The following is a 22,290-nucleotide window of genomic DNA, read 5'->3' on the forward strand; positions in this document are numbered from 1 at the left end:
TAGCCCTGCCAACCGTGACCTCGCATTGTCGGCCCATGTTCATCTTGGAGTCAATAATGACTCCAAGATCCCTTTCTGCCTCTGTGCTCTCAAGAAGGGAGTTTTCCATCTTATAAGTGTGCTGCTGGTTACGACTGCCCAAGTGCAACACCCTGCACTTGTTAGTATTGAAACGCATCCTGTTTTTGCTAGCCCACCCCTGCAACCTATCCAGGTCTTGCTGCAGTCTTTCCCTCCCTACTAGCATGCCCACCTCACCCCAAATTTTGGTATCATCAGCAAATTTAAACAGGTTGTTTTTCACCCCATTGTCCAAATCCCTGATAAAGAAATTGAACAGCGTGGGCCGCCAAAGGCTGATCCCTGGGAGACTCTGCTGCCCACTTCTCCCCAGGTCGAATATGACCCATCCACCTCCGCTCTCTGAGTGCGACCCTTCAGCCAATCCGCAATCCATCTGACTGCGTAGGCATCAATGCCACAGTCGCCTAGTTTTTTTTAATGAGGATGGGGTGGGAGACAGTGTCAAAGGCCTTGCTGAAGTCCAGAAAGACTACATCCACGGCGACACGTGCATCCAATTCTTTTGTGACCTGATCGTAAAAGGCAATCAGGTTGGTCTGACATGACCTGCCCCTAATGAAGCCGTGCTGGTAGCCCTTGAGCATCATCCCTGAAGCCGGCCTATCGCAGATGTGCTCCATGATCTTCTCAAAGATTTTCCCTAGTATTGAGGTAAGACTGATGGGCCTATAGTTGCCCTGGTCCTCCCTCCTCCCTTTTTTAAAGATGGGGACCATGCTGGCTATGTCAAATCTTACAGTTGTGTACAGACTAAATGAAAATGTCTCCTTTTGTGGTGTCTTGGTATCTTATATTTAAGTTAACAGACTACTATATCAACTCTTACGTGGAAAACTTTAATTTGTGTTCTCCATTTTCAGTCTTGCTGATCTTGTAATTTCCATTACTCCATTACTGTAAGTGGCAATTTCCTCTTGGCCCCACATTTCAGCTTTTATCTAGACATTTCTCTTAGCACGAAGCATGCTGCATATCCTGCCACCTCAACTAGCTTAATAATAGTTTAGGTAAAGAAAATGGTGAAAAGAAAAAATTAAGACCTTAGTGACCCAATTCACCTATTTTATTAATGTCGTTCTTTATCTTTACTCCATATTGAAAACTACAGACTTCCTTCCACAATTGTGCACTGTCCTGATCACATCTGCTATCAGGGAGAAATTCTTAAAAGGTGAGATTTGACATGTTTCTGCTACAAATTAGATGGGGAAAAAAACTTGCCTGCATATCTGTTCTTCACTCTGGGTTAAAAACTGGTCAATGCTTTCCTGCCATTTTACTTTCACTAGAATTTAGCTGTTCTGTTTTCTTTAGCTACTTAATCTAGGATTGCCTGTTACATGTGAAAATACATGTAGGAAGACCTTATTGGCAGGTTTTGGCTTCATGTGTAACACTGCTTTAAAGTGTGTAACTTGAAGCCGCCCCATAACAGTAGGCCACCAACTTCCTCTGCTTTGTTATCAGAAGCCAGAGAAGGAAGAGATTTAAGCACTGCACTGATATAAGCATCATGCAGCAAACCAAGGCCATTGATAGGCATTCATCTCTAGCTAGCACTATGGTTCCTGCTCCATGTACAAAAATTCATTCTCCCATGCTGGGAACACCTTCTAGGAGCCCTTTGAGGTTTCCCACAACAGAAAAATGGCCCCCACTCCAGAAGGTAGGTGCTTAGGGGACAAGCGCCTTCCTGGAACCTCAGGAGGGCTCCGGTCCAGGTGGAGTGCTACCCCCATCCATCAGTTGATTAGAGGGTTTCAGCCACCTAAAAATGTGCACCCCTCTTGGGTGACCAGGGGGGTACAGAGTGGGAGGCAGAAACAGCACAAAAAGATGGGTCTAGTTGCAGGAAATAACCCGCGCCTGTGCACAAACTAGTTTCCAGTCTGGACGTGGATGAGAGGCTAGTTCCAGCCTGGGGGAAATGTCACCTGCTGCCATACCCCCCAACTCTCTATAGACCCAGGGTGACTTGAGCGTGTTCAGAGACTGGAGTACATTGGATCCATGGCAGGGTCCCCACAGGGCTCCCTGACAGTTATCAGGGAGCAGTGCTCCCCCTCCATCCCCACTAGAGAGCAGAGGGCTGTAGGATACCGTGTGTCCTCAACTTCTAAAAGAAGCATACAGCAGCCATTCAAGTTAGTGCAGGATGGGAAAGGGAGAACTTTCCACCAGACTCATCCTTACAGGCTGGGTGAATGGCACCAGACCCATAGACTAGCCTCACATTATGGTCCTGGAGCAACAGCTGCTGGGTTGCACAGCACAGGTGCAGAGCTCTGGAGCGGCAGCTGCATTCAGCATGGGTCTGGAGCAGTGCACAGCTTCTCTGAGGATGGGCTGCTCACAATGGCCACTCCAAGATATGAGTTACAAAAAGATACCCCATGCAGCAAGTGAGGCCATCCAGCATGCCAAACATGGTGCCTATGGGTCACTGAGACCCACAGGTGGCACCAGAGGCTGTGTCTGACACCTCTGCTCTAGCTCCTTCCATGACATGTGCTTCAGATACCTTGAGTATGAAAATTATGCGTTAACTACATGAATTTCCTGGTCTCACCAGCAGCTTCTTCTCTTCATCAAAATCTCAAATCCCATGAAACATTTCTGGGATCTTTGCTGTGACTAAAACTCAATTAAGAGGGGAAGTTTAAAGCATGTCAGAGGTCTCTGGGCATTAAAAAAGAAAAAAAAAAAAAAAGCAGCCATCAGAACAAGATTCTTCTTTCATTTGTTTCCTATGCATTAAAAAATTATTCCCCTTTATTTACTCAGTCTCAAGGTATATTGATTTACAGGTCTAATTAAAATGATTTAAGTCAGCAAGCAAGGAAACTCAGTTTCGTAAATGGTAGGGTCAAAAGGGACCTAAGCAGATCATCAAGTCTGACCCTCTGCCATGCGCAGGACAGGTAGGTAGCTGTCTAGCCTCCTTTTGAAGAACCCCAAGGTAGGGGTGAGCACCACTTCTCTTGGAAGTTGGTTCCAGCTCCTACCTGCCCTGACAGCGAAGTAGTGCTTCTTGATATCTAGGATGAACCTACTCTCAGTCAACTTATGGCCATTGTTCCTCGTTACTCCCAGTAGTGCTCAGGGGAAACAGGGACTCTCCCATTGCCTGCTGGTCCCCCTTGGCAAGCTTATAGGTGGCCACCAGATCCCCTCTCAGACTTCTTTTGTGGAGGCTGAACAGGTTCAGGTCTTGTAGCCTCTCCTCATAGGGCCTACCCTGCTCCCTGATCATGCGAGTGGCCCTCCTCTGGCCCCTCTCCATGTTGTCCACATCCCTCCTGAAGTGCGGCACCCAAAACTGGACGCAGTGCTCCAAGTGCGATCTGACCAATGTCGCATAGAGGGGGAGGACCACCTCCTTGGACCTGCTCATGACGCATCTACGGATGCATGGCAAGGTGCGCGGTTAGCCTTCCTGACTGCATCCCTATATTGGTGACCCATGTTCATCTTGGAATCAATAGTGATTCCAAGATCCTTTTCTGCCTCTGTGCTGACAAAAACGGAGTTCCCCAGCCTGTAGGTATGATGCTGGTTCTTCCTCCCCAGGTGCAGTACCTTGCACTTGTCAGTATTGAAACCCATCCTATTCTCATCCTCTCACCTCTGTAACCTGTCAAGATCTAGTTGTAGCCCGTCCCTCTCTTCTAGCATGCTCACTTATCTCCACATCTTAGTGTCATCTGTGAACTTAAACAAGGTGCTTTTCATGCCGTCATCCAAGTTGCTGATGAAGACATTGAACAGTGCAGGCCTGAAGACTGAGCTCTGGGGAACCCCACTGTCCAGGTCCACTCCAGGTCAAAAATGACCTGTCCACCACCACTCTGAGTGCGGCCCTCCAGCCAAATTGCGACCCATCTGACTGCAGGCGTCAACACCAGTTGCCTAATTTTTTAACAAGGATGAGGTGAGAGACAGTGTCGAAGACCTTCCTAAATCCAGAAAGACTATGTCTACCGCAACACCTGTGCCCAAGGCTTTTGTGACCTAGTCATAGAAGGCAACCAGGTTGGTCTGACAGGACCTGCCTCTAATGAACCCATGTTGATTGCCCCTAAATATAATCTCCCCTGCTGGTCCCTTGCTGATGTGCACCTGGATAATCTTCTCAAAGAGCTTCCCCAGGACCAAGACAGGACTAACAGGCCTATAATTTCCTGGGTCCTCTTCCCTCCCTTTTTTGAAAATGGGGACATTGGCCCTTTTCCAGTCTTCCAACACCTCGCCAGAGCACCATGAGCACTCATAAAACTGTGCCGGGGTCCTCTGCCAATTCCCTCAGCACTCTGGGGTGGAGATCATCAGGACCTGCTGATTTGAACACATCTAGTCCCTCCAGAAGTTCCCTGACTAGGTCCTCACTGCCCCTGGGCCTGCCTGCACCTCCCCTGGGTCCATCTGGAATCCAGGAGGAATGCCCTGGTCCCTGCTCAGAAAAACAGAAGCAAAGAATCTGTTAAAGAGATTAGCTTTGTCGTCTGGTGCTACCACCAGATTACCAAGCATGTCCTGAAGAGGCCCCACATTACTTGGTACCTTCTTTTTACCCGCTATGTATTTCAAAAAGGACTCCTTGTTATCTTTGATCTGGGTCGCTAGTCCCAGTTCCATCTCTGCTTTAGCATTCCTAACAGCCCCCCTAGAATCTTGAGCAATAGAGGTATAATCCTCCTTGGTGATGGCCCCTCCCTTCCATGGGGTGTACACCTCCTTTTTGGCTTTGAGATGTTCCTGGATGCTTTTGGTGAGCCGTGGGGACTTTTGAGCACTCGTGCCCCCTTTGATCCACATGGGGATTGGAGGATCGTCTCCTTAAGGAATGACCACTCTTCTTGGACTCCCAACTCCCCTCCCCTCTGGGACCTCAGTGCCTCCCTGACTAGTCTCCTTACCTCATTGAAATCCACCCTCCTGAAGTCCAGGGCTGCTGCATTGCTGCAGGCCTTTGACACCCTGCACTGGATGGTAAATTCCAGTAGGCTATGTTTGCCATCACCCATGTGGTTGAGCACCCGCAGCCCCTTCACCAGGTTGCCGCCTGTGGCCAGGACCAGGTCCAACAAGGCATTTCCCCTGGTGGAATTGTGCACCTCTTGGGTTAGATGGAGGTCCTGTAAGTCAGCTAGGAACCTATGCCAGCGGTCAGCCCTGGCTAACTGCTCTTCCCAGAAGATGTTAGGGTAGTTTAGGTCACCTATGGTGACTCAATTTATATCAATTTTAATCTTGTTTTACACTAGTGCAAATCTTGTGATTTTTCTGAAGGAAGGTTGACACACACTACCAAGTAAACATTAAGATATCTGATTTACAAACATAACTTCTTTTTTTTTTTTACAAACTAAAGTTGGCACTTTTGTTAACCATGAGGATACACTATACACACTTCCTGTTTGGAGGGGGCTTTGCAGACCAGGCTTCCAGTTCTATTCAGAGAAATTAATGGGTCTCCTGATTCGGAGATTTGGCTGCTGAATCTCCTCCGACTCGAATCAGCAACTGAAGCTTTACACAGCCCTAATAAACAGTCCTTATTTACTATTTTTTAAATGATTATTTGTATGGCAAACTTTTTATATGGAATTAAAATTATCAAGTCACCACAGAATTTTAAAATTGTTTTTGCTAAACTCTGTAAAATATTTTTAAATTTAGATATAAAAGGAAGTAGTACCATCTTTACTTAGTGTTTCAACAATTGTCCTTCAAGATTTTAGAACTAGTTAATTTTAGCTTCTCTCACTTAATTCTATTCAATCTGAAAATAAAGACAAACAAATCACTACAGGTTCGAAGACAGCTGAGAAACCAATAAAAAGTTTTCAAAAAGCTAGAAATAGCAAGTACTTTTGTACCTCGGGATAAGGAGCAAACAAAATACATTAAAGACGACAAGGAGAACTTACTCCACAATAGCGGACGCTGATGCTACTGATGGTTACTTCATGCGTACCTGCCCTAACCCCCACAGCAAGCTAAAGTAAACCAAGACAACTAAATGAAAGAGGCTTAGGCTGCTCCAGTTTAAAGTTTCAGTTCCAGGGTGGGGTGGGAGACTAAAAGCAGGCACAAAGAGCTACTGTGCACCAGGCACTCCAGACTGAAGTCCCTATCCTTTCTGCCTTGTTGTGAATGGCTTATCTGTCTGGACCCACAGACTGAAAGAGGCAAAACATACTGCTTTGTTAAACTTCCAATCAGTTTCTCAACTAAAACAAAGATAAAGAAAAATTCTCTAACTACTGAAAAGACTACGTCTGATAAAACCTGATTTATCCACTTCACAAATTCTAGTTATAGATACTTAGCCAGAGGTTTATCCCAGTTACATGATTTAGCTTTCTATAGCAGCCAGTAGTGCTCAAATGTTATTTAAGTTCTCTGGATTATACTTACGACTTAGATTAACAATTTCAAAAAAATTCAGTGCACAAGTTCAGACAGACACTCAAGCACAAAAATGCCCACTAGGGAAGCCTAGCTCCAAGCATCAAAGCAGCAACATAGCCTTTTGACAAGACACAAAGAGTCTCAACTGATACAACTGAGCTTAGTAAGGAACTTCTCTTCAGTGTACTAACACATAAAAAGTGGAAACTTGGGAAAAACAACTAGGGAGGAATATAAAGAAGTTCTGCTTGGACATGCAGGGATGAAATCAGAAAAGCCTAAGGGCCACTGAAACTGCAGCTAGCAATAGCAAGGGACATGAAATGTAGCAAGAAGGATTTCTACAAGTATGTCAGCAACAAGAGGAAGATCAGGGAAAATGCGAGTCCCTTACTGAATGGGGAATGTAACCTCATGACAGATGATGGGCTGAAGTACTCAATGCCTTTTTCACCTTAGTCTTCACAGGCAAGGTCAGCTCCCAGACTACTGCACCTGGTAGCACAGTTTGGGGAGAAGGCGAGCAGCCAACGGTGGCAAAAGAATAAGTTAGGGACTATTTAGAAAAGCTGGACACATACAGGTACAAGGGCATGGACATGGACATGAAGCACCCAAGGGTGCTGAGGGATTTAGCTGCAATTGCAGAGCCACTGGCCATTATCTTTAAAAACTTGTGGTAATTGGAAACGGTCATAGATGACTGGAAAAGGGCAAATATAGTGTCCATCTTTAAGAAAGGGAAGAAGGAGGATCCAGAGAACTACAGACCAGTCAGCCTCACCTCAGTTCCTGGAAAGAGCATAGAGCAGGTCCTCAAAGAATCCATTTCCAAGCACATGGAGGAGGAGATAAGGAAAAAATCAGCATGAATTCAGCAAGGGCAAGTCATGCCTGACAAACCTGCTTGCCTTCTATGACGAGATGACTGCATCTGTGGATGCAGGAACAGCAGTAGACATGATATATCTTGACTTTAGCAAGGACATATGGGTTGGATGAATGGAGTGTAAGGTGGATGGAAAACTGGATGGATTGTTGGGCTCAAAGGCTAGTAAACCAAAACCAAGTAATCAAGTTTAAGTAAATTAATAGCAAACTTAATACTGAAATACAAATGGTCTTTGATAATAAGACAATATGACTAATGCAAATGCAACCAAATAAATAATAACAATCTTACATATTTGGGAAAAAAAAGATTAATCTTAAATTTACTAAGTTTTGAAGTCTTAAAAGCTTCTAACAAGTGGCCAAACTGCTAGGGAAAATAATTTTTAAATCTAAGAAAGAAGTCAACTCATTTGCAGATGGGTCATTTAACAAGAACTGTAGTTCAAAGCCAAAGAGCAAAGATTACAGTGAACCTCAACTTCTGTATTGAATTACCTGACCCAACTCCAAAAGCTCATTAATAGAGACCTACACAAAATGCACGATGTCATGGAAATTATGTAATTTGGCAGTTCCCTGTGAAATAGCTGATTTCCCATGAAAAAGCGCAGGGAATTGGCTATGTCCAAAAAGCCAGCAAAGAGCTGGCAAAAAGCTGTCTCCTAGAATGGCAGGGGAGGGGGAAGGAAAATGAAAGAAAAAAACCAAAAAAAAAAAAAAACCAAAGTCTCCTGAAGAGGGGGCAGAAGGCAGGAAAAGTTCCTTTCTCTGTCTCCAGAAGGGGGGGAGGGGCAGGGAAAAGCCTGCCAAAAAATCCTCTTCTAAGTGGGCTGGGGAAAGAGAAGACTAGTCCTTCAGGTAGTTGAAAGCTGCTATTAAATCCCATCTCCATCTTCTCTTCTCCAGACCAAATAAAGCCAGCTCAGCCTTTCCTAAGTCATGTGCCCCAGCTCCCAAACCATTTTTGTCGCCCTACGCTGGACTCTCTCCAATTTGACCATATCCTTTCTGTAATGGGGGGGGGCCCCCCAAAAGTGAAAACAGTACTCTAGATGTGACCTCACCAGTGCTGAATAGAGGGGAATAATCACTTCCCTTGATGTACTAGCAACACTCCTACCAATGCAGTTGGCTGTTAGCCTTCTTGGCAACAATGACACACAGATGGCTCATATTCAACCCATTCAACCCTAAGTGCAGGACTTTGCACTTGTCCTTCCTGGACCTCAGGAGATTTCTTTTGGCCCAATCCTCCAATGCGTCTAGGTCCCTCTGAATCCTAGCCTTACCCTCCAGTGTATTTACTACTCCCCCCAGCATGGTGCCATCTGCAAATTTGCTGAGGGTGCACTCTATGCCATCTTCCAGGTCACTGATGAAGACACTGAAGAGCACCAGCCCCAGGACCGACCCCTGGGGCACTCCACTTGATTATGGCTGCCAACTAAGACATTGAGGCATTGATTACTACCCCTCTAACCTCAATGCTCCAGCCAGTTTTCTATCCACCTTACAGTCCATTCATCCAGCCTGTATTTCCTTAGCTTGCCTGCAAGAATGTTGTGGAAGACCATACAAAAAACCTTGCTAAAATTAGGAAAGGTAAGAAGTGTGGGGAAAATGGTCTACATGTTTAAGGGTACATCAGGGAATCCACTTACTCAATTTACTTCATCCCTCCAAAGCAGTTAAGTACTCCACCATGAGATTTTACTATACGTGTTCACAGCTTCACTACATAATTAAAGGTAAACACAACTTCTGTGGCTTCTTTAGGGTTCTTCCACTCCTAGAAATGGGGGGTGTCTGTATATACCGGGCAAGAAGTTCACTTCAGTTCTAGATTCTCTCTGGGCATTTGGTTAACCATAAGTCTGACCCTAACCACAAGGCTTAGAATTTGGGAAGAAATGTTATAGGCCAGACAAAAGAGTAACCTCACCCTGAATTTGTCGGTAAAAACGGGGAACATTACTGGATGAAAAGGCTGTCGTCATATTAATGAACTCAAATCTTACATGCATAACAATGGTGTTATAAAGTAAGCATTTGATCTCTTGGGTCTTTGGGTTTGTTTTTTTCCCCCCATTATAATTTACTAAAGTTTACACGTTTAATATTTCAAAACACATCTGCATTTAAAACAGTATTTCCGGAAATCTAGAATAAAAGGCTGAATGTCTAATTAGCTAGAGCATCAGCCACCTTAATGTTTGAACCAGGAAGTTATGCATGTTTGTAAATTATCAAAAACATCACGAAATACAAATGTTTCGGATATGAGAGCTGAAATAATCAAATCAAATGTAGTTCTTCACTGGCTCTGGAAAGCATTCCAAGAGGGATGTCCTCTGCTCACTTCCTTACCCTTTTAGTTCATCAGCCAAGCACATGCCAAACTGTTTGGTACCAGTTTCCATGCATCTTCTTATCATTAGCCGATAACGTGGCTCAAAGACATGAAGTGGACACGGGATGGTAGGAAAGGCCATAGTACACACAAAGATTGGAACATCTTTATTCAAACTGCAAAATACAATGTATAAGAAAACCCTGTCAGTCTCCTTTCAGGTAATGCCTTCAGTAAGCACAAGTCTAAGTCAAGACTTCATCTGAGAGGTTCTCTCAGACTCACAAGCTGTAAAACACAATCTGGCAGTGGCCAGCACCAATATTCTGCCACATTTACAAAATGCTAAAACTTCTAGGACTTTCCCTATTATTCATGTACTCTGGGCACAATTTTTTTTTTCTTAAAACAGAATAAAGACAAGACATGGAAAACATTCTCTCAAGTGTGTGCACAGGCAAATGTTTATAATTTGTACAGAAGTAACAGATGTACATCTTTTAGCTGAGAGTTTCCCTAGAATATAATACAATATACCAAGGGTGTCTAACATACGATATTAAGGCTACAGCGATTGGTCATCCAGCTCACTTTCTTCCGCAGGGGCCCACTCTTAAGGTTTGCGCCTGTTCAGCCTCACACGGGGATGTGCTGGCACGACACCTACTGCAGCTTCTGCCTGATTTAGCATTTACATTGCCAGTGGCCATGGAAAAATCAGGATACTCCAGGGCAGAGGCAAACAACAGGAAATACACTAGGGGCCCCGAATACAAATAAACCTGATGGCTGCTTGTCATGTCAACACCTCCTTCTGCAATGATGGCTCTGGCCACGGTGGCAGGGCTTCTTGCCCAGCTGCTTAAGTCCCCACAACAGCTGGATCTTTGACAGCCCAAGCAGCACTTGCAGTAAGAACAGGTGTGGCTTGCAGGCATGGTCAAGGCAGGAAATATGGCCAACAACTAATCTGAACTAGACATCCCTGGTGTATGATATATCTATACACATACCACTTTGAAATGTAAGGTCTACTTCAGGTTTTTGGTTTGGTAACCATCAATCCCTCCAGATCATGGTGTATACATGAGAGGTCACCAAGTCCTTTGACACACATGCCTAGGGAGGAGCAGAGGCTACCCAGACCGTCCATCCCCCGTTTAGGCCATTGAGACAGAATCCAAAGGCCAGACTGAGTCCAGCTGTTTGGTGCCTCCATAGGTGTAGTTGTATAAGCATCCAGGAATTGAACCTAGGTCTTCTGTGTGGCAGACAAGCATTCTACCACTGAACCATGGGCTGACTCCAGGGAGGATTTTTAGGATTACAGTTAATAAGACAGGAACGAAAGGAAACTAAGAAGTTAGTTTCACAAAACTACAGAAGCTTAACATATATTTCAAATTACTCTTCAACTTTTCCTGTAACCCTTTTTATTTGGTTGTACAGCAACTAAAGACTGCCACTGATAGAACATCCAATCTTACTACTTATAGTGACTCTCCAAAGCACATAAACTTACCACTTACTTATTTTTCTTCCACTTCCAAATCTGTACTGTCCTTGCTTTGGAAAATAGCTTAAATTATTGTTGCATATATCTTCCATTCAATCCTAGCCTCTCCCCCCTGCTTCAAATAAGTCAGCAAGAGATTCAGTGAACTCACCTCACCTACTTTCACAAAAATGGAAGCCTTTTGCAGTGTAAAGATTAGGAAGCAGTGTAAAAATAACATTTTATAATAGAAAAATTGTAAGAATAAAACTACCTACTTTGATAATTCCTTCATTTCTTCTTCATAAATTTTCTTCCTTTCAGACAATTCCTCAGGCAGGTAACGAACTATAAGTTCTTCTGTAAGGACAGTCTTTTTATAAGTTCTGCTTGCCAAAAACTACAAAGGAGAATTAAACTAAGCGTGGCAATTAAAAAAAATCAGTTACATCTATTCCCCATTCCAAATGTCAGCCTAACAGAATAGCTCAGCTCTCATACTAAGCCTTTTTTTCCTGTTCCTTTAAACATTTAAAGACTCATTTTGAAATATACCATTCCTTTTACTGCTCATTAATCTTGTTACTGCTCATTAATCTTGAAACAATATATTTATTATGGGCTGTAAAACATGCAAGAAAAAGTGAGTGCTGTCTATTTGGTGCAAAGGATCCAAGGAGATATGAAGTGATTGCGACCTGAGAAGTCTAGCTATTAGATTTCCCTGCAGCAGAGGATATATTCTCTACCAAAAATGGTGAAAGTTGCAGAGAATGCCCTATTTGCTACCTTTGTGCCAAAACAGATACTTGCAATTATGGCACTACAGAGTCACCATCTTTGATTAGCACTGCTCAGCCAAAGAAATGAAAACATCTTATTTCAAAAGACAGGATATAGTAAAAGCATATCCCATCCTCGTGAATCATTTTAAGTGCATAATAGTGAAAATATTCAATGTGCATGTCAACAATGAGGCACAGCACGACAATACTATACTCCCCTTTACAATGTTCTGTTGTATGTAAAGAAAACATTTTGGGTAATAATAGGGCTTCCATAAACCACTGCTTTAAACATTTTAATGCAAGAGAGTACACTTACTTCTGATAGCTTTTCTTTGCAAAGTGGACAATAAGGGTTATGATCAAGGCAACGCTCAAGGCATTTGAGACAGAATGTATGTCCACAAGGAGTGGTAACAGGCTCATAGAATAACCTGAACAAGGTCGATGGCAAGACACAAAAATGTGTAAATTATTCCAATAAACAACCAATCTAGATATTAAAAGAAGACAAAAATAAGTTACTAAACTTGACATAAGACTGACACAGAAGGGAAAACGACATTTCTATTCACTACTCAATTACTATAAAATAAGCTTTGATTTCTAAAATAAATCCATTACATCAACACATTAGAAAAACAAATTCAACCACTCTAATCTGCAAAGTTGAGATGCTAAATTCAGCCAAAAAGTACATGAAACAAAAATGTGTTGGGCTCGTTTCAAATCGAGCAATCTTTGCCTACCCTATCAACAGAATCAGATATATGCAGTCATACCTCATACAGAGGGAACATTCAAAGTCAGATGCTTCCACAAGGATTGCTGGTACACCACTTGATGCAGTGGCAATGGAGCTTTCAGGTAAAACAGGGTCATCTAAAGTTTTAAAAAAATTATATATGATAAAACATTCAAGTAAATAGCATTCTGAAACCAGAGTAGTGATTCCATACTGATTTTTCATTAGTAACTCTTTACATCTCCTCTCTACTACCCTCTTATTTCTCCCAAAAGCCTGCTTTCCATCTGGACTTTTAAATGACACTTTTTTCCCTGTTTTGTAAGGTTAGATTTAGAAAACTACAGATTTGTTTTTCATCTTTTCCATGTGCCCATAGTCAGGCCATTAGGCATAAATCCAGAGGTTGAACTGCTTACATACATATGAACCTTTGGGAACTTTTGTTTCAGCACTGTTTGTAGATTTCTTAATGGGAGTGCATAACTTTCAAGCATGAAAAAGAGTTTATAAACCTCTTGCATGGCCTGCTGTTTTAGTAAATCGTTAAATACATTTCCAAGCTTTAAGAATATTAAACTCTTCAGGCATGACCTAAAGCATGCAATTCTAGCTAAGATGGTCAGGCTAAGAGTTTAAGGAATCCTGGCAACAGGTCAGCTGGACCCACAGATCATACTTAAGTCACCCTAACTAGTCTGTGGATACGGCAGACAATTCTTGAGAAAAGCATAAATGCCTAAAAACAGATTGGACAATGCCCTGACTCCCAGTTTTTCGCTTTTCTAAGCTCCAGCTCCTTACCCTCTTCTGGAAAAACCAAACAGGTGAAAAGCTAAATATTTGTTAAAACAAAAAAGGAACTTTTGTTACAGGATAATTTGCCATGAGTCTTCTGCAACCTATACTTGATATAAACCAGAGTGGGTAGTATCACTGTTTTGTGGCCTATAAATTAACTGTAGTCACAGAAAAACCCTCATCTCTACCCTATATTTTGAGTGCTAGGTCTCTAAACAATAGCAAGAGCTTAAATTTGCTGCTCAGCAAGAAGTTACATGGGGTCAAGGTCTCATGTGAAAAAAATTAATGGTTAAGTGTGAAATGTGATCTCTGGGGTTGAAAGCAGAGGAGGATCAGATTTCCCCCCTCTGTTTACTGCCTGGGCTTGCAGTTCACAATCTACTGTAAAAGAGTTCTCTCTCTAACAGGAGAGAGAACTCTGCAGAGCAGAGTGGCAAGGTAGGGAAATCGAGCTATTGGTTGAACATTTCTGGAAGACACTGGCATTTACTGTGTTAATTCTGAGGCAGACGTCATATTTACCAGGTGTGAAAGGAAAGAAAAGGTATTATGGGATTTCAGGGGCTCCAATTAACTAGTTATTACAATAAAAGACAGTGCTACAAAACAGTTATTATAATACAAGACAGTACAATACTGCCTTCAGCATTTTTTCACAACACCACATTCTTTAGAAGTCTTTGTTTTTGAAAATCATACCAAGTGCTTGCATAGCTATCAAAATGCCAGAAAGGGTGGGACTGTTCTCTTTAAATAGGATCTTTGTTTTCTTGGGAAAATAGTTTTGTATGACTGTTTTTGGATGTATGATTAGTTTCCTTGTTTATTTCATAAAGACAGATACTAAAGGTTAGTTGTACCTCAGAGGCAAAATAAATGTACCATTGTCACCTGCAGTACAACTGATAAGCCACTGGTGGTATAAACATTAAAAGCGTTCTATTGGAGATGAGAAATAAAAGTTCACTGAATTAATCAATATTGGTCTTTAAGAACGTTCAAACTATTAATAATGTTTAAACAATGAAAGGCTTTAATAGCTCCATTTGTTGGGGGGGAAAAAACAAGAACAACAAGCTATCTAAAGTTCTTCTGTAGATTTCCTTACTGATGCAAGTATTTTAAGTCCGTGAATATGTACTGTATCACCAAAGAGTATTTAATCTACAACAAGTAAAAAGAACTAGTATTTTATGATAGAAGTGCTGAAGAACCCCCATTAAACTACAAGACAGACCTTTTTTAGGAATCTTGTTAGGAACATCCAAACTTTGCAAATCCTTCAAATCACTGGACAGTTTTCTTTTTAAATTATCCCCAGGTAAACTGGAGAGAATTGCTCCCAAGGACTTCTTATTGTCTTCACAATACAGATCCAGGGCAGGATGTGAGGCAGACGAATCAGTGTTTCGAAGGAAGTCAGACTCCTGGGATGGTGTTTTTAACCTGAATACAGTATCCTAAACCAAAATACAAGCCAAAGTCAGGCAAAAGCTTCTCTTACTACTACTCTGCATTATTTTTTCCAATGATCATTTCCATACTAAAGGAAAGATGGCAATGCTGTCGTAGCAACCAATCTAGGCAAAACCTGCGTGCTCAAAAGGTTGAAAAGTTATAGGATTATTCATTTCATCCTAGTTCTTGTTCTTTTCCAACAGAACCCACCCCACCTCTTATCTCATGCACTCTCACAGTGCATGGACTACAACACAAAAACACCGGATTTACATTGCAAGAGATGTTATCCTTTTTCTATATTCCCCATTTTATTGGTCCCTCTCAGAGAAGGAGCAAATCTAAATGGAATTCATATTTCACCCTCCACCCCCCGCCCTCCCGGTTCATCTTCATGTCATCTCAGAGAGTTAGAAAGGAAAGGTAAATTTGCAATTACTATGTTTCTATGTCATGCCAATATTTAAGTACATGCAATGACCATTCACATCAGGTAAATCAGACAAATGTTACACATTTTCACACATTAATTTGGGATTTATGTCGAATATTTTATTCTTTACCTTTGAACACCCAGCATTAGAGCCATCCTCAACAGTAGATCGTGCGTTTATGCTGCTTAAAAATACAGGTTTCAACCTTGTATTGGATGGCCGATTGCAAAAAGGTGCTGTGAGGCTATCATGCACATTTTCAAAGGCTGGGAAGAACATCTCACACATTATCTAATCAATTAAAAGAAAAAGAATTTAAAGATAAGCCTATTTCAATAACTCTGTGTTGCTTAGTTAAGGGCACTGAATTCATTTATCTTCTACAGGCGAATAACCTAGCACCCATCTACCATTCTCCTATAAGCAAACTCCCTACATACCAGTTTTCTTTGCTCCTTTATTTCACAGGAATTTCTTTCCCTCACCTCCCCAGCATGCCAAAGGGTCTGTAGGTCTCCAATGCCTTCCTGGGCAGAGTTTGTTTCCTCATCTTCACTCCATGACCCTTTATCCCTTGCAATCATTCTACTATTCCCACATTCAGCAGCAGCTCTGTTTTTCCAAACCTCAAGCAGGTTACTTCCTCTTTAAAAATTAAGTCCACCTCCCTTCCTTCCCCTTCACCAAAAATTTCAGTCCCTTTGTCACCCTCCTATCAGCTGCCTATTTTCATACCACCCTGTCCCATCACTTACCCTCCCTCCAACATCCTCTTCCCTATTCCTAAAACCCTCATTGTAAAGATCTTCCTGCCCGAGGCCAAACTACACTGGCCACAGGTTCCCAAATAAGTAAAGCTGCTGCTTCACAGGTGCAGAGTACTGGAAGAAAGGATTCTTTTGCCTGCAGTACAAGCCTCAGTACATATTGCTGCCTCCCTAAAAATTTCTTCTGCAGCTTGGCTTTTGGTGCTGGGCAGATGATAAGAAATTAGATCTTGTACCCACAGAGGACCAACATATTTCTTGAATTTGAGGATATAGAGCAATGTAGTTTCTTCTGTGACTCAGCACTGCACAATGTGGTACAGGGAAGTTTTAGCTGTTAGTTTACTAAATAAATGCTTAGTAGGAATGTGGAAGTTTTCTTTGTGAAAAGAACCTTCCTTAACAGTGGGGTACAAGGGAGACAAAAAGGTACATTTTTTTCATATGCAGACTACAAAGCAACTATACCTTTTGAGCTTCTTTCTTCATTGAGCTCCATTCAGGATTTAAGGCAACACAATAAAGGAACTCCTTCAATGCTTCCTCAGTCCTCCCCAATCCATAAAGAGCTTTTGCTTTCACATAATGACCCTGTTCATGCGAAGAATTTGTCCTAAGTTTCATATTTTTCAAAGAAGCAAATTGCAACAAGAAACCAATGAACAATGTTATGATTTCCTGAAAGCTCATCTCATTTGGCAGGTAAAGAGAAGCCAGAATTGTAGATGAAGGTTTTGTGTAAAGTTTCCCTTATCTACTCAATCTGCACTGCCTGTTGTCAGAAAACAGACAAACACTACCTGTTCCAAAGCTACCTGTTTAACTTTCACAATTTCTCTTCCCTTATTCTACTAGTGTCTTTCTTCTTTGTTTCACCAACCCCAAAAAAGTTCTTTAAACAAATAGAAACAGAGCATCTTTCAGGTTCTCTTGATTTTCCTCTTGCTTTCATTCCCTCAAAAAACATTATTCAGCTAATACAAGAGGGCTGGGGGCATCAGACTCTTTGCCCATCAACACTACTCCACTTTTTGGACACAGGATAAGTTTAGAGAATGGGGTATCCTAGATTTCCCATGGGGCCCAAGTAACAAGAGACTGAATTATTTCACATACCAAACACGATTTTAGCAGCAATGAAACTGCATGGAAAAAGTAGTGGGGTGGGGTAGATTGAAGGAGCAGAAGATTCCAGATATAGGATATTCTCACTTCAGCTGGGAGTCTTGCCAGGACAGAGTTGGTTTGTCACTTATTTTGGTTGGCTGAATGAGAGACCAGCATATCATAATTTTAGGAAAATTAATCTATGCTTACCTGAAATTTCCTTTCTTCAGGTACTAATGTCCATGGGTCTGTTATAACAACTACTTCAATCAGCTTGCAGTTTGGGGGCAGAACCCGGTCACTGGCAGCTAGGGGCTATTCCATCTTCTGAAAAGTTCCCATCAGCTAAGAATTTCCCACAGCCAGAACAATTCAAATCTCCTTTCATAAACTGCAGATTGTTTTCCCGTAGAGCATAGTTAACACAATCTCCTATGGCAAAGCATACTGAATTCTAACCTGATAATGCAAATCCTCAGATAGCAATTTTCACCAGTGTTCATCATCAACACTAGATTTGTAACCTTATTACGTAAAGATAGGAGGCTTTAAAATGAGTGTAGAATGATTGTATTCATCTTCATACTAAGGTGTACAGATGTTACCATGGAATTTCCACAGCTGGACACCTTTAAGGAGAGGAGCAGGATACTTCTTTAAATGTGGACATCTAAATTACAGCATATTGTATATAATACATTGTATATAATAGTACTTAATGGAAGACTGAGTAAACAAGGCTCCTTGAGATCCTTTCAAGGGTAATGCCGGTTGTCACACAATGTCAGCATTATTAAGTGTGCAAACATGCATCACAAAACAAAAACAGAGATTTAAAATAGAAATTCAGCATTAAAACATTTTGACCTATCATAGTTTTCCTGCGTTTTCTGCAATAAAAAAAATTGCTTTATTATTATTTTCCATAGTCCAAAAATGAGTAAAAACTAAGAGCTGGTATTTCCAAAGGGGTGCCTTGAACCCAAAGAGGTTGAGTACCACTATACTAAGGCATGGAGAAGACCTCTGCCATAAGAAAGAAAAAAGGACATTGGCTAAGACTAGATCACCCAATTCCATGTCTTGGGTTTTCTAAAAAGCCATCTAGTAAAACTCAACGCTATCTGGATATCACTAGAAAATTTCCTATGTGCAAATAGTCATCTAGACTGGAGTGTGTAGATACTGGAAAGAGTACTCTAAGGCTAAGATGTAGAACTATTCAGGTAGGAGTTCAATCTAGGTAGTAAAGCAAGAAGCAGAATAAGGCTCTAAAATGTTGTCCTTATTAAGGCACCAATATTTTGGGAAAGCTATTAATATTGTGATTTTCAAGAGAGACCCCAAACATGCCAAGAAAAATATACTAACATGACTGCACCTTTTTTATGCACACATTCATATACCCATAGCAAAACTGTTCCAGAAAACTCAACACTGTTTATTTTACTAGTTTGATGTAGTAGTCAAGATTATAGACATTGCAACCAAGGAGAAATAGTTTGTTAGCTTCTTTTCTGGGGTCCAGAAAAGACACTTTATTCAGGTATTCATTTTAAACCCTTCTAGTCCTGGCTGGAGGACTAGTTTTGCGAGATGGTTCATCAGAAGGTCTAATATTAGACAAATATCAGGCCTGACAGCCATATCCTCTCCAGGTAGGTATGAATAGCATCTCTGCTGCTCTCAGCCTGGAACTGTCCTGGGGAACAATGTGCGTAAGATAGGAAAACCCAACAAAGATTTTGCCAAAATTTGGAGAACAGGTTGTGGCACACAGTCTCACACACAAATGCTGCAAGTATTATTTAGTATTTCCTATGCACTGTTCAACAAATGAGATTTCTGGATATAGGCATTGATCTGGCAAATCCAACTCCTGTCATGCAAGTCCAGGTTCCTCTCTCTTGGTGGTCACTGAACATAGAGGGAGGAACCTTTTCCATAATTCAGGACATGAGCATCTCTCTCTAAGAGGTGTTTTTTTTTGTATCATAAAAATCCTTTCCAGATAAGCTGACTCTGCCAACCAGAAAAAAATCTCTTTTCCATAGGAGGATTGCTCAGGCACTTAAGTAAATCATTACGTTATAGCTGGTGAATGCTGTACTTTTTCTGATGCATGTTTCCTGAAAGATAGATACCTTTAGAAAAAAGAATTCTATGGTGACCACACACGGGAGCAGAAAATATACAACTTTGCCACCGGATCACAGAGATTTCTGTCATTAAAGACAGTGAGATACAAATGGCATACCTAGGATCACTTTATAACCATCTTATGAACTCTGCAGCGATGAAATACACACGATATAGCAGCCGGCTCCAAAAATAATTGGATTTTTAGTTAGTAACACTATGGAAAACAAGTGGTGTGAAGCTTCATTTTCTGTTAACATTCTTCCAAGATGAGACTATAGGAAACAGTATGATCTATTTCCCTAGCACTAGCACCTGCTTGTCCAAAATCCAAGATGCTCTAGGACTCAGGTCACTCTATTTATTTAAAACTTTCTCTTTGTACAAAACTGTGACAAGAAAAAAAATCCAAGAAAAAGAAATTAATTTCTTACTTCCGTGGATGTTGTTCTCATGATTTGAAGAGAGATCCTGGAAGGATATGCAAAATTAAGTGGTAGTGACTAAAATTTAGTCTACTAAAGAAACGACTATCCATCTTCAAAATTCAAGAGTTTTTTGAGGATAGCTAAATGGGAATGTCCTGAAAGCAAGACTCAACTAGGAACTTCTCTCTCAGGCTACAAACAGGACAGGGAGTAGACTGCAATGATCCACTGTACTGTGAATTAATTCTCCTGCCCTCTCTATATGTGACCTTTCCATGGGCTGCCAAACTTGAAATGTCAAAAAGCTTTCCCTGAAGTTACTGCACAACTCCTTAGGTTTTCCCACTCTGGGCAATGTCCAGTAACCTCACTTGATCAAATGTGTAAGGACTTACAAAGCAAGAGAAACTGCCATCAACTGGGGGATTTAACTTTAGGCAGAGCTGGCTAGGCACTCAGAAAGAAGCTGAGGCAACACAGGGAGCTACTGCCCCAGCACATATTCACTTATTGCTTTCAAAGAGGTGTTGTACTACTTCTACTGTACTTTAGGCTGCTTCAGGTTGCCATGATATATATCAGTGGAGCACAACCTTTTAGAGTGGCAGACTAGGTGCCTGCAACCTGACTGCACTGCAGACTATCACTCCCCTCTGGCAGGGGATAGTGGGAAGGGAAGTAGGGACATTAAAAAAATATCTGTTTAACCTTCTCTAAGTATATCATTTAAATGGTTAACCAATAACACAGCAGCTCAGATAAAGCTGCTGCTAGGAGCTGCTCCAGGGGCCCTTTGACAGGGGTGGAGGAGGTGGTGACAAGCCCAGCCAGACAACACAGGCCATGTGAAACCCTGCACTGGGAGAGAGTGAGCAGGTACCTGTGAACCAGCAGCTAATTGCTTAATTGATAAATCATTAGGCCACCCACTCTTTTCATCTTTAACCTCATATGGATACTATGGGTTACTGCTAGTCAACTGCTGTGGGTACTACAGTTTACTACTTAATCACTATGGGTACTAGTCTCCCTCACCACTCACTCCTCCTTGTCCTGTCACCTACCAGTTCCTGCTGGGACACTGCGTGGGCTTCTCTTCCCCCCTGCCCTTCCAGACTGTGCCCTGCCCCTCACTAAACAAAACCAATAAGCTAGATAAGCTAACCGGGTATCCCATCATTGCGATTATCAGTTAAACACTTTTTACATCCCTACAGGGAAGTGGCTATGTTAGGGGGAAGAGAGGGAGAGAAGAAGAGAGTTTACTTCTGGCTGCAGAGGGGGGTCAGTGGCACAGTGCAGGACAGGGAAAGGGACATGTAGTGCCAAGTCCCTTGCCACTGTTCCCTTTTGTAGCAGGCCAGATCCAGTCCTTTGGATGCTGATCTGGTCTTAGGTTGAGCACCGCTCATCTATATTCCTTTCTAAAGAATCTTATTTCCACGGAAGTAAAACGTAGCTATACGATACATCTAGGAACTAGATAACTGCAACATTAATCATTAAACGACACTGCTAATATACAGATTTAAAATGAAGTTTCAAATTCTCAGAAGCTCTGCAGCAGGGAAGGCTGGCTGAAATACTGTAGGAGTCAGAGGAAACTTCCACAAGTAGGATATCCCCCGATATCAGTAGCTGAACAAGCCTGGTTCTGCCCCTAGAACTACTACTTTTTTTTTTTTTTTTTTTTTTAAAACAGAACCATAGACATTAGCACAAAAGAAGGCCAATAACAATAAACACCACAGACATTTTTATGCATTAGTACAGATATAGGATTCATCCATGCTTCTTTTAGGCATAATTGAAGCTTTTATTAGAAGTTTCTACCCCTGAGGGTTATCAAAATCTCCTTCCATAAGCTAGTTTGCAAAGCTCTGGCCTTACCACATGGAAAAACCCTGAAGTTTGATAAGAAGCATTACTTTTGTTCTATGCAGCATGCAAGGGTTGTACCTTTGGCCAGAGAGGTTTGTTTTGGCAGACTACATCTGCATCATGGAGAGCTTGCTGGTAGTTTTGCATTGATGTATACAGTTCTGATCGCTGGGCTATTAACGAACATTTGCAGGGAGCTGGAAAATAAAGATGATATTAAGAATTCCAGTGTATGGATAGAAATAATCTAACATAATTTAAACCCAAATAGGTCAAAAATCTTTGAAACAACAAAATCTGATGCATGTCCTTACTTGTTTAAATAAATAAATAAATAAATAAATAAATAAATGCATAGTGTTGATGTGGCCGACTTATTTTAAAAGTTCTGAACATTTTTTGAGATTATGAATACATAGCAAATGACATCCACCTGCTACACTTCTATATTTTGATTACAAGTTTTATTTTGTTCAAGTGGTTTCATCTGAAGTGGACATCCTAC

General features: G+C 41.6%; 1 protein-coding gene across 1 annotated transcript in view; it reads right to left on the bottom strand.

The window, feature by feature from the left end:
* The window catches only part of LONRF2 (LON peptidase N-terminal domain and ring finger 2), a 64,263-nt gene that overhangs the window by 8,162 nt on the left and 33,811 nt on the right, over positions 1-22,290 (bottom strand). Inside the window, exons 3-10 of the mRNA XM_019528475.1 lie at positions 21,864-21,982; positions 16,699-16,821; positions 15,593-15,754; positions 14,809-15,031; positions 12,805-12,904; positions 12,342-12,456; positions 11,516-11,637; positions 9,760-9,918 (exon numbers count right to left, since the gene is read on the bottom strand). Coding sequence (XP_019384020.1) covers positions 9,760-9,918; positions 11,516-11,637; positions 12,342-12,456; positions 12,805-12,904; positions 14,809-15,031; positions 15,593-15,754; positions 16,699-16,821; positions 21,864-21,982 — 1,123 coding nt within the window. The remainder of the gene's footprint in view (positions 1-9,759; positions 9,919-11,515; positions 11,638-12,341; positions 12,457-12,804; positions 12,905-14,808; positions 15,032-15,592; positions 15,755-16,698; positions 16,822-21,863; positions 21,983-22,290) is intronic.

The sequence above is a fragment of the Crocodylus porosus genome, unplaced genomic scaffold (genome assembly GCF_001723895.1).
Source record: "Crocodylus porosus isolate Cpor-Errol unplaced genomic scaffold, CroPor_comp1, whole genome shotgun sequence".
In the NCBI taxonomy this organism is placed as follows: Eukaryota; Metazoa; Chordata; order Crocodylia; family Crocodylidae; genus Crocodylus; species Crocodylus porosus.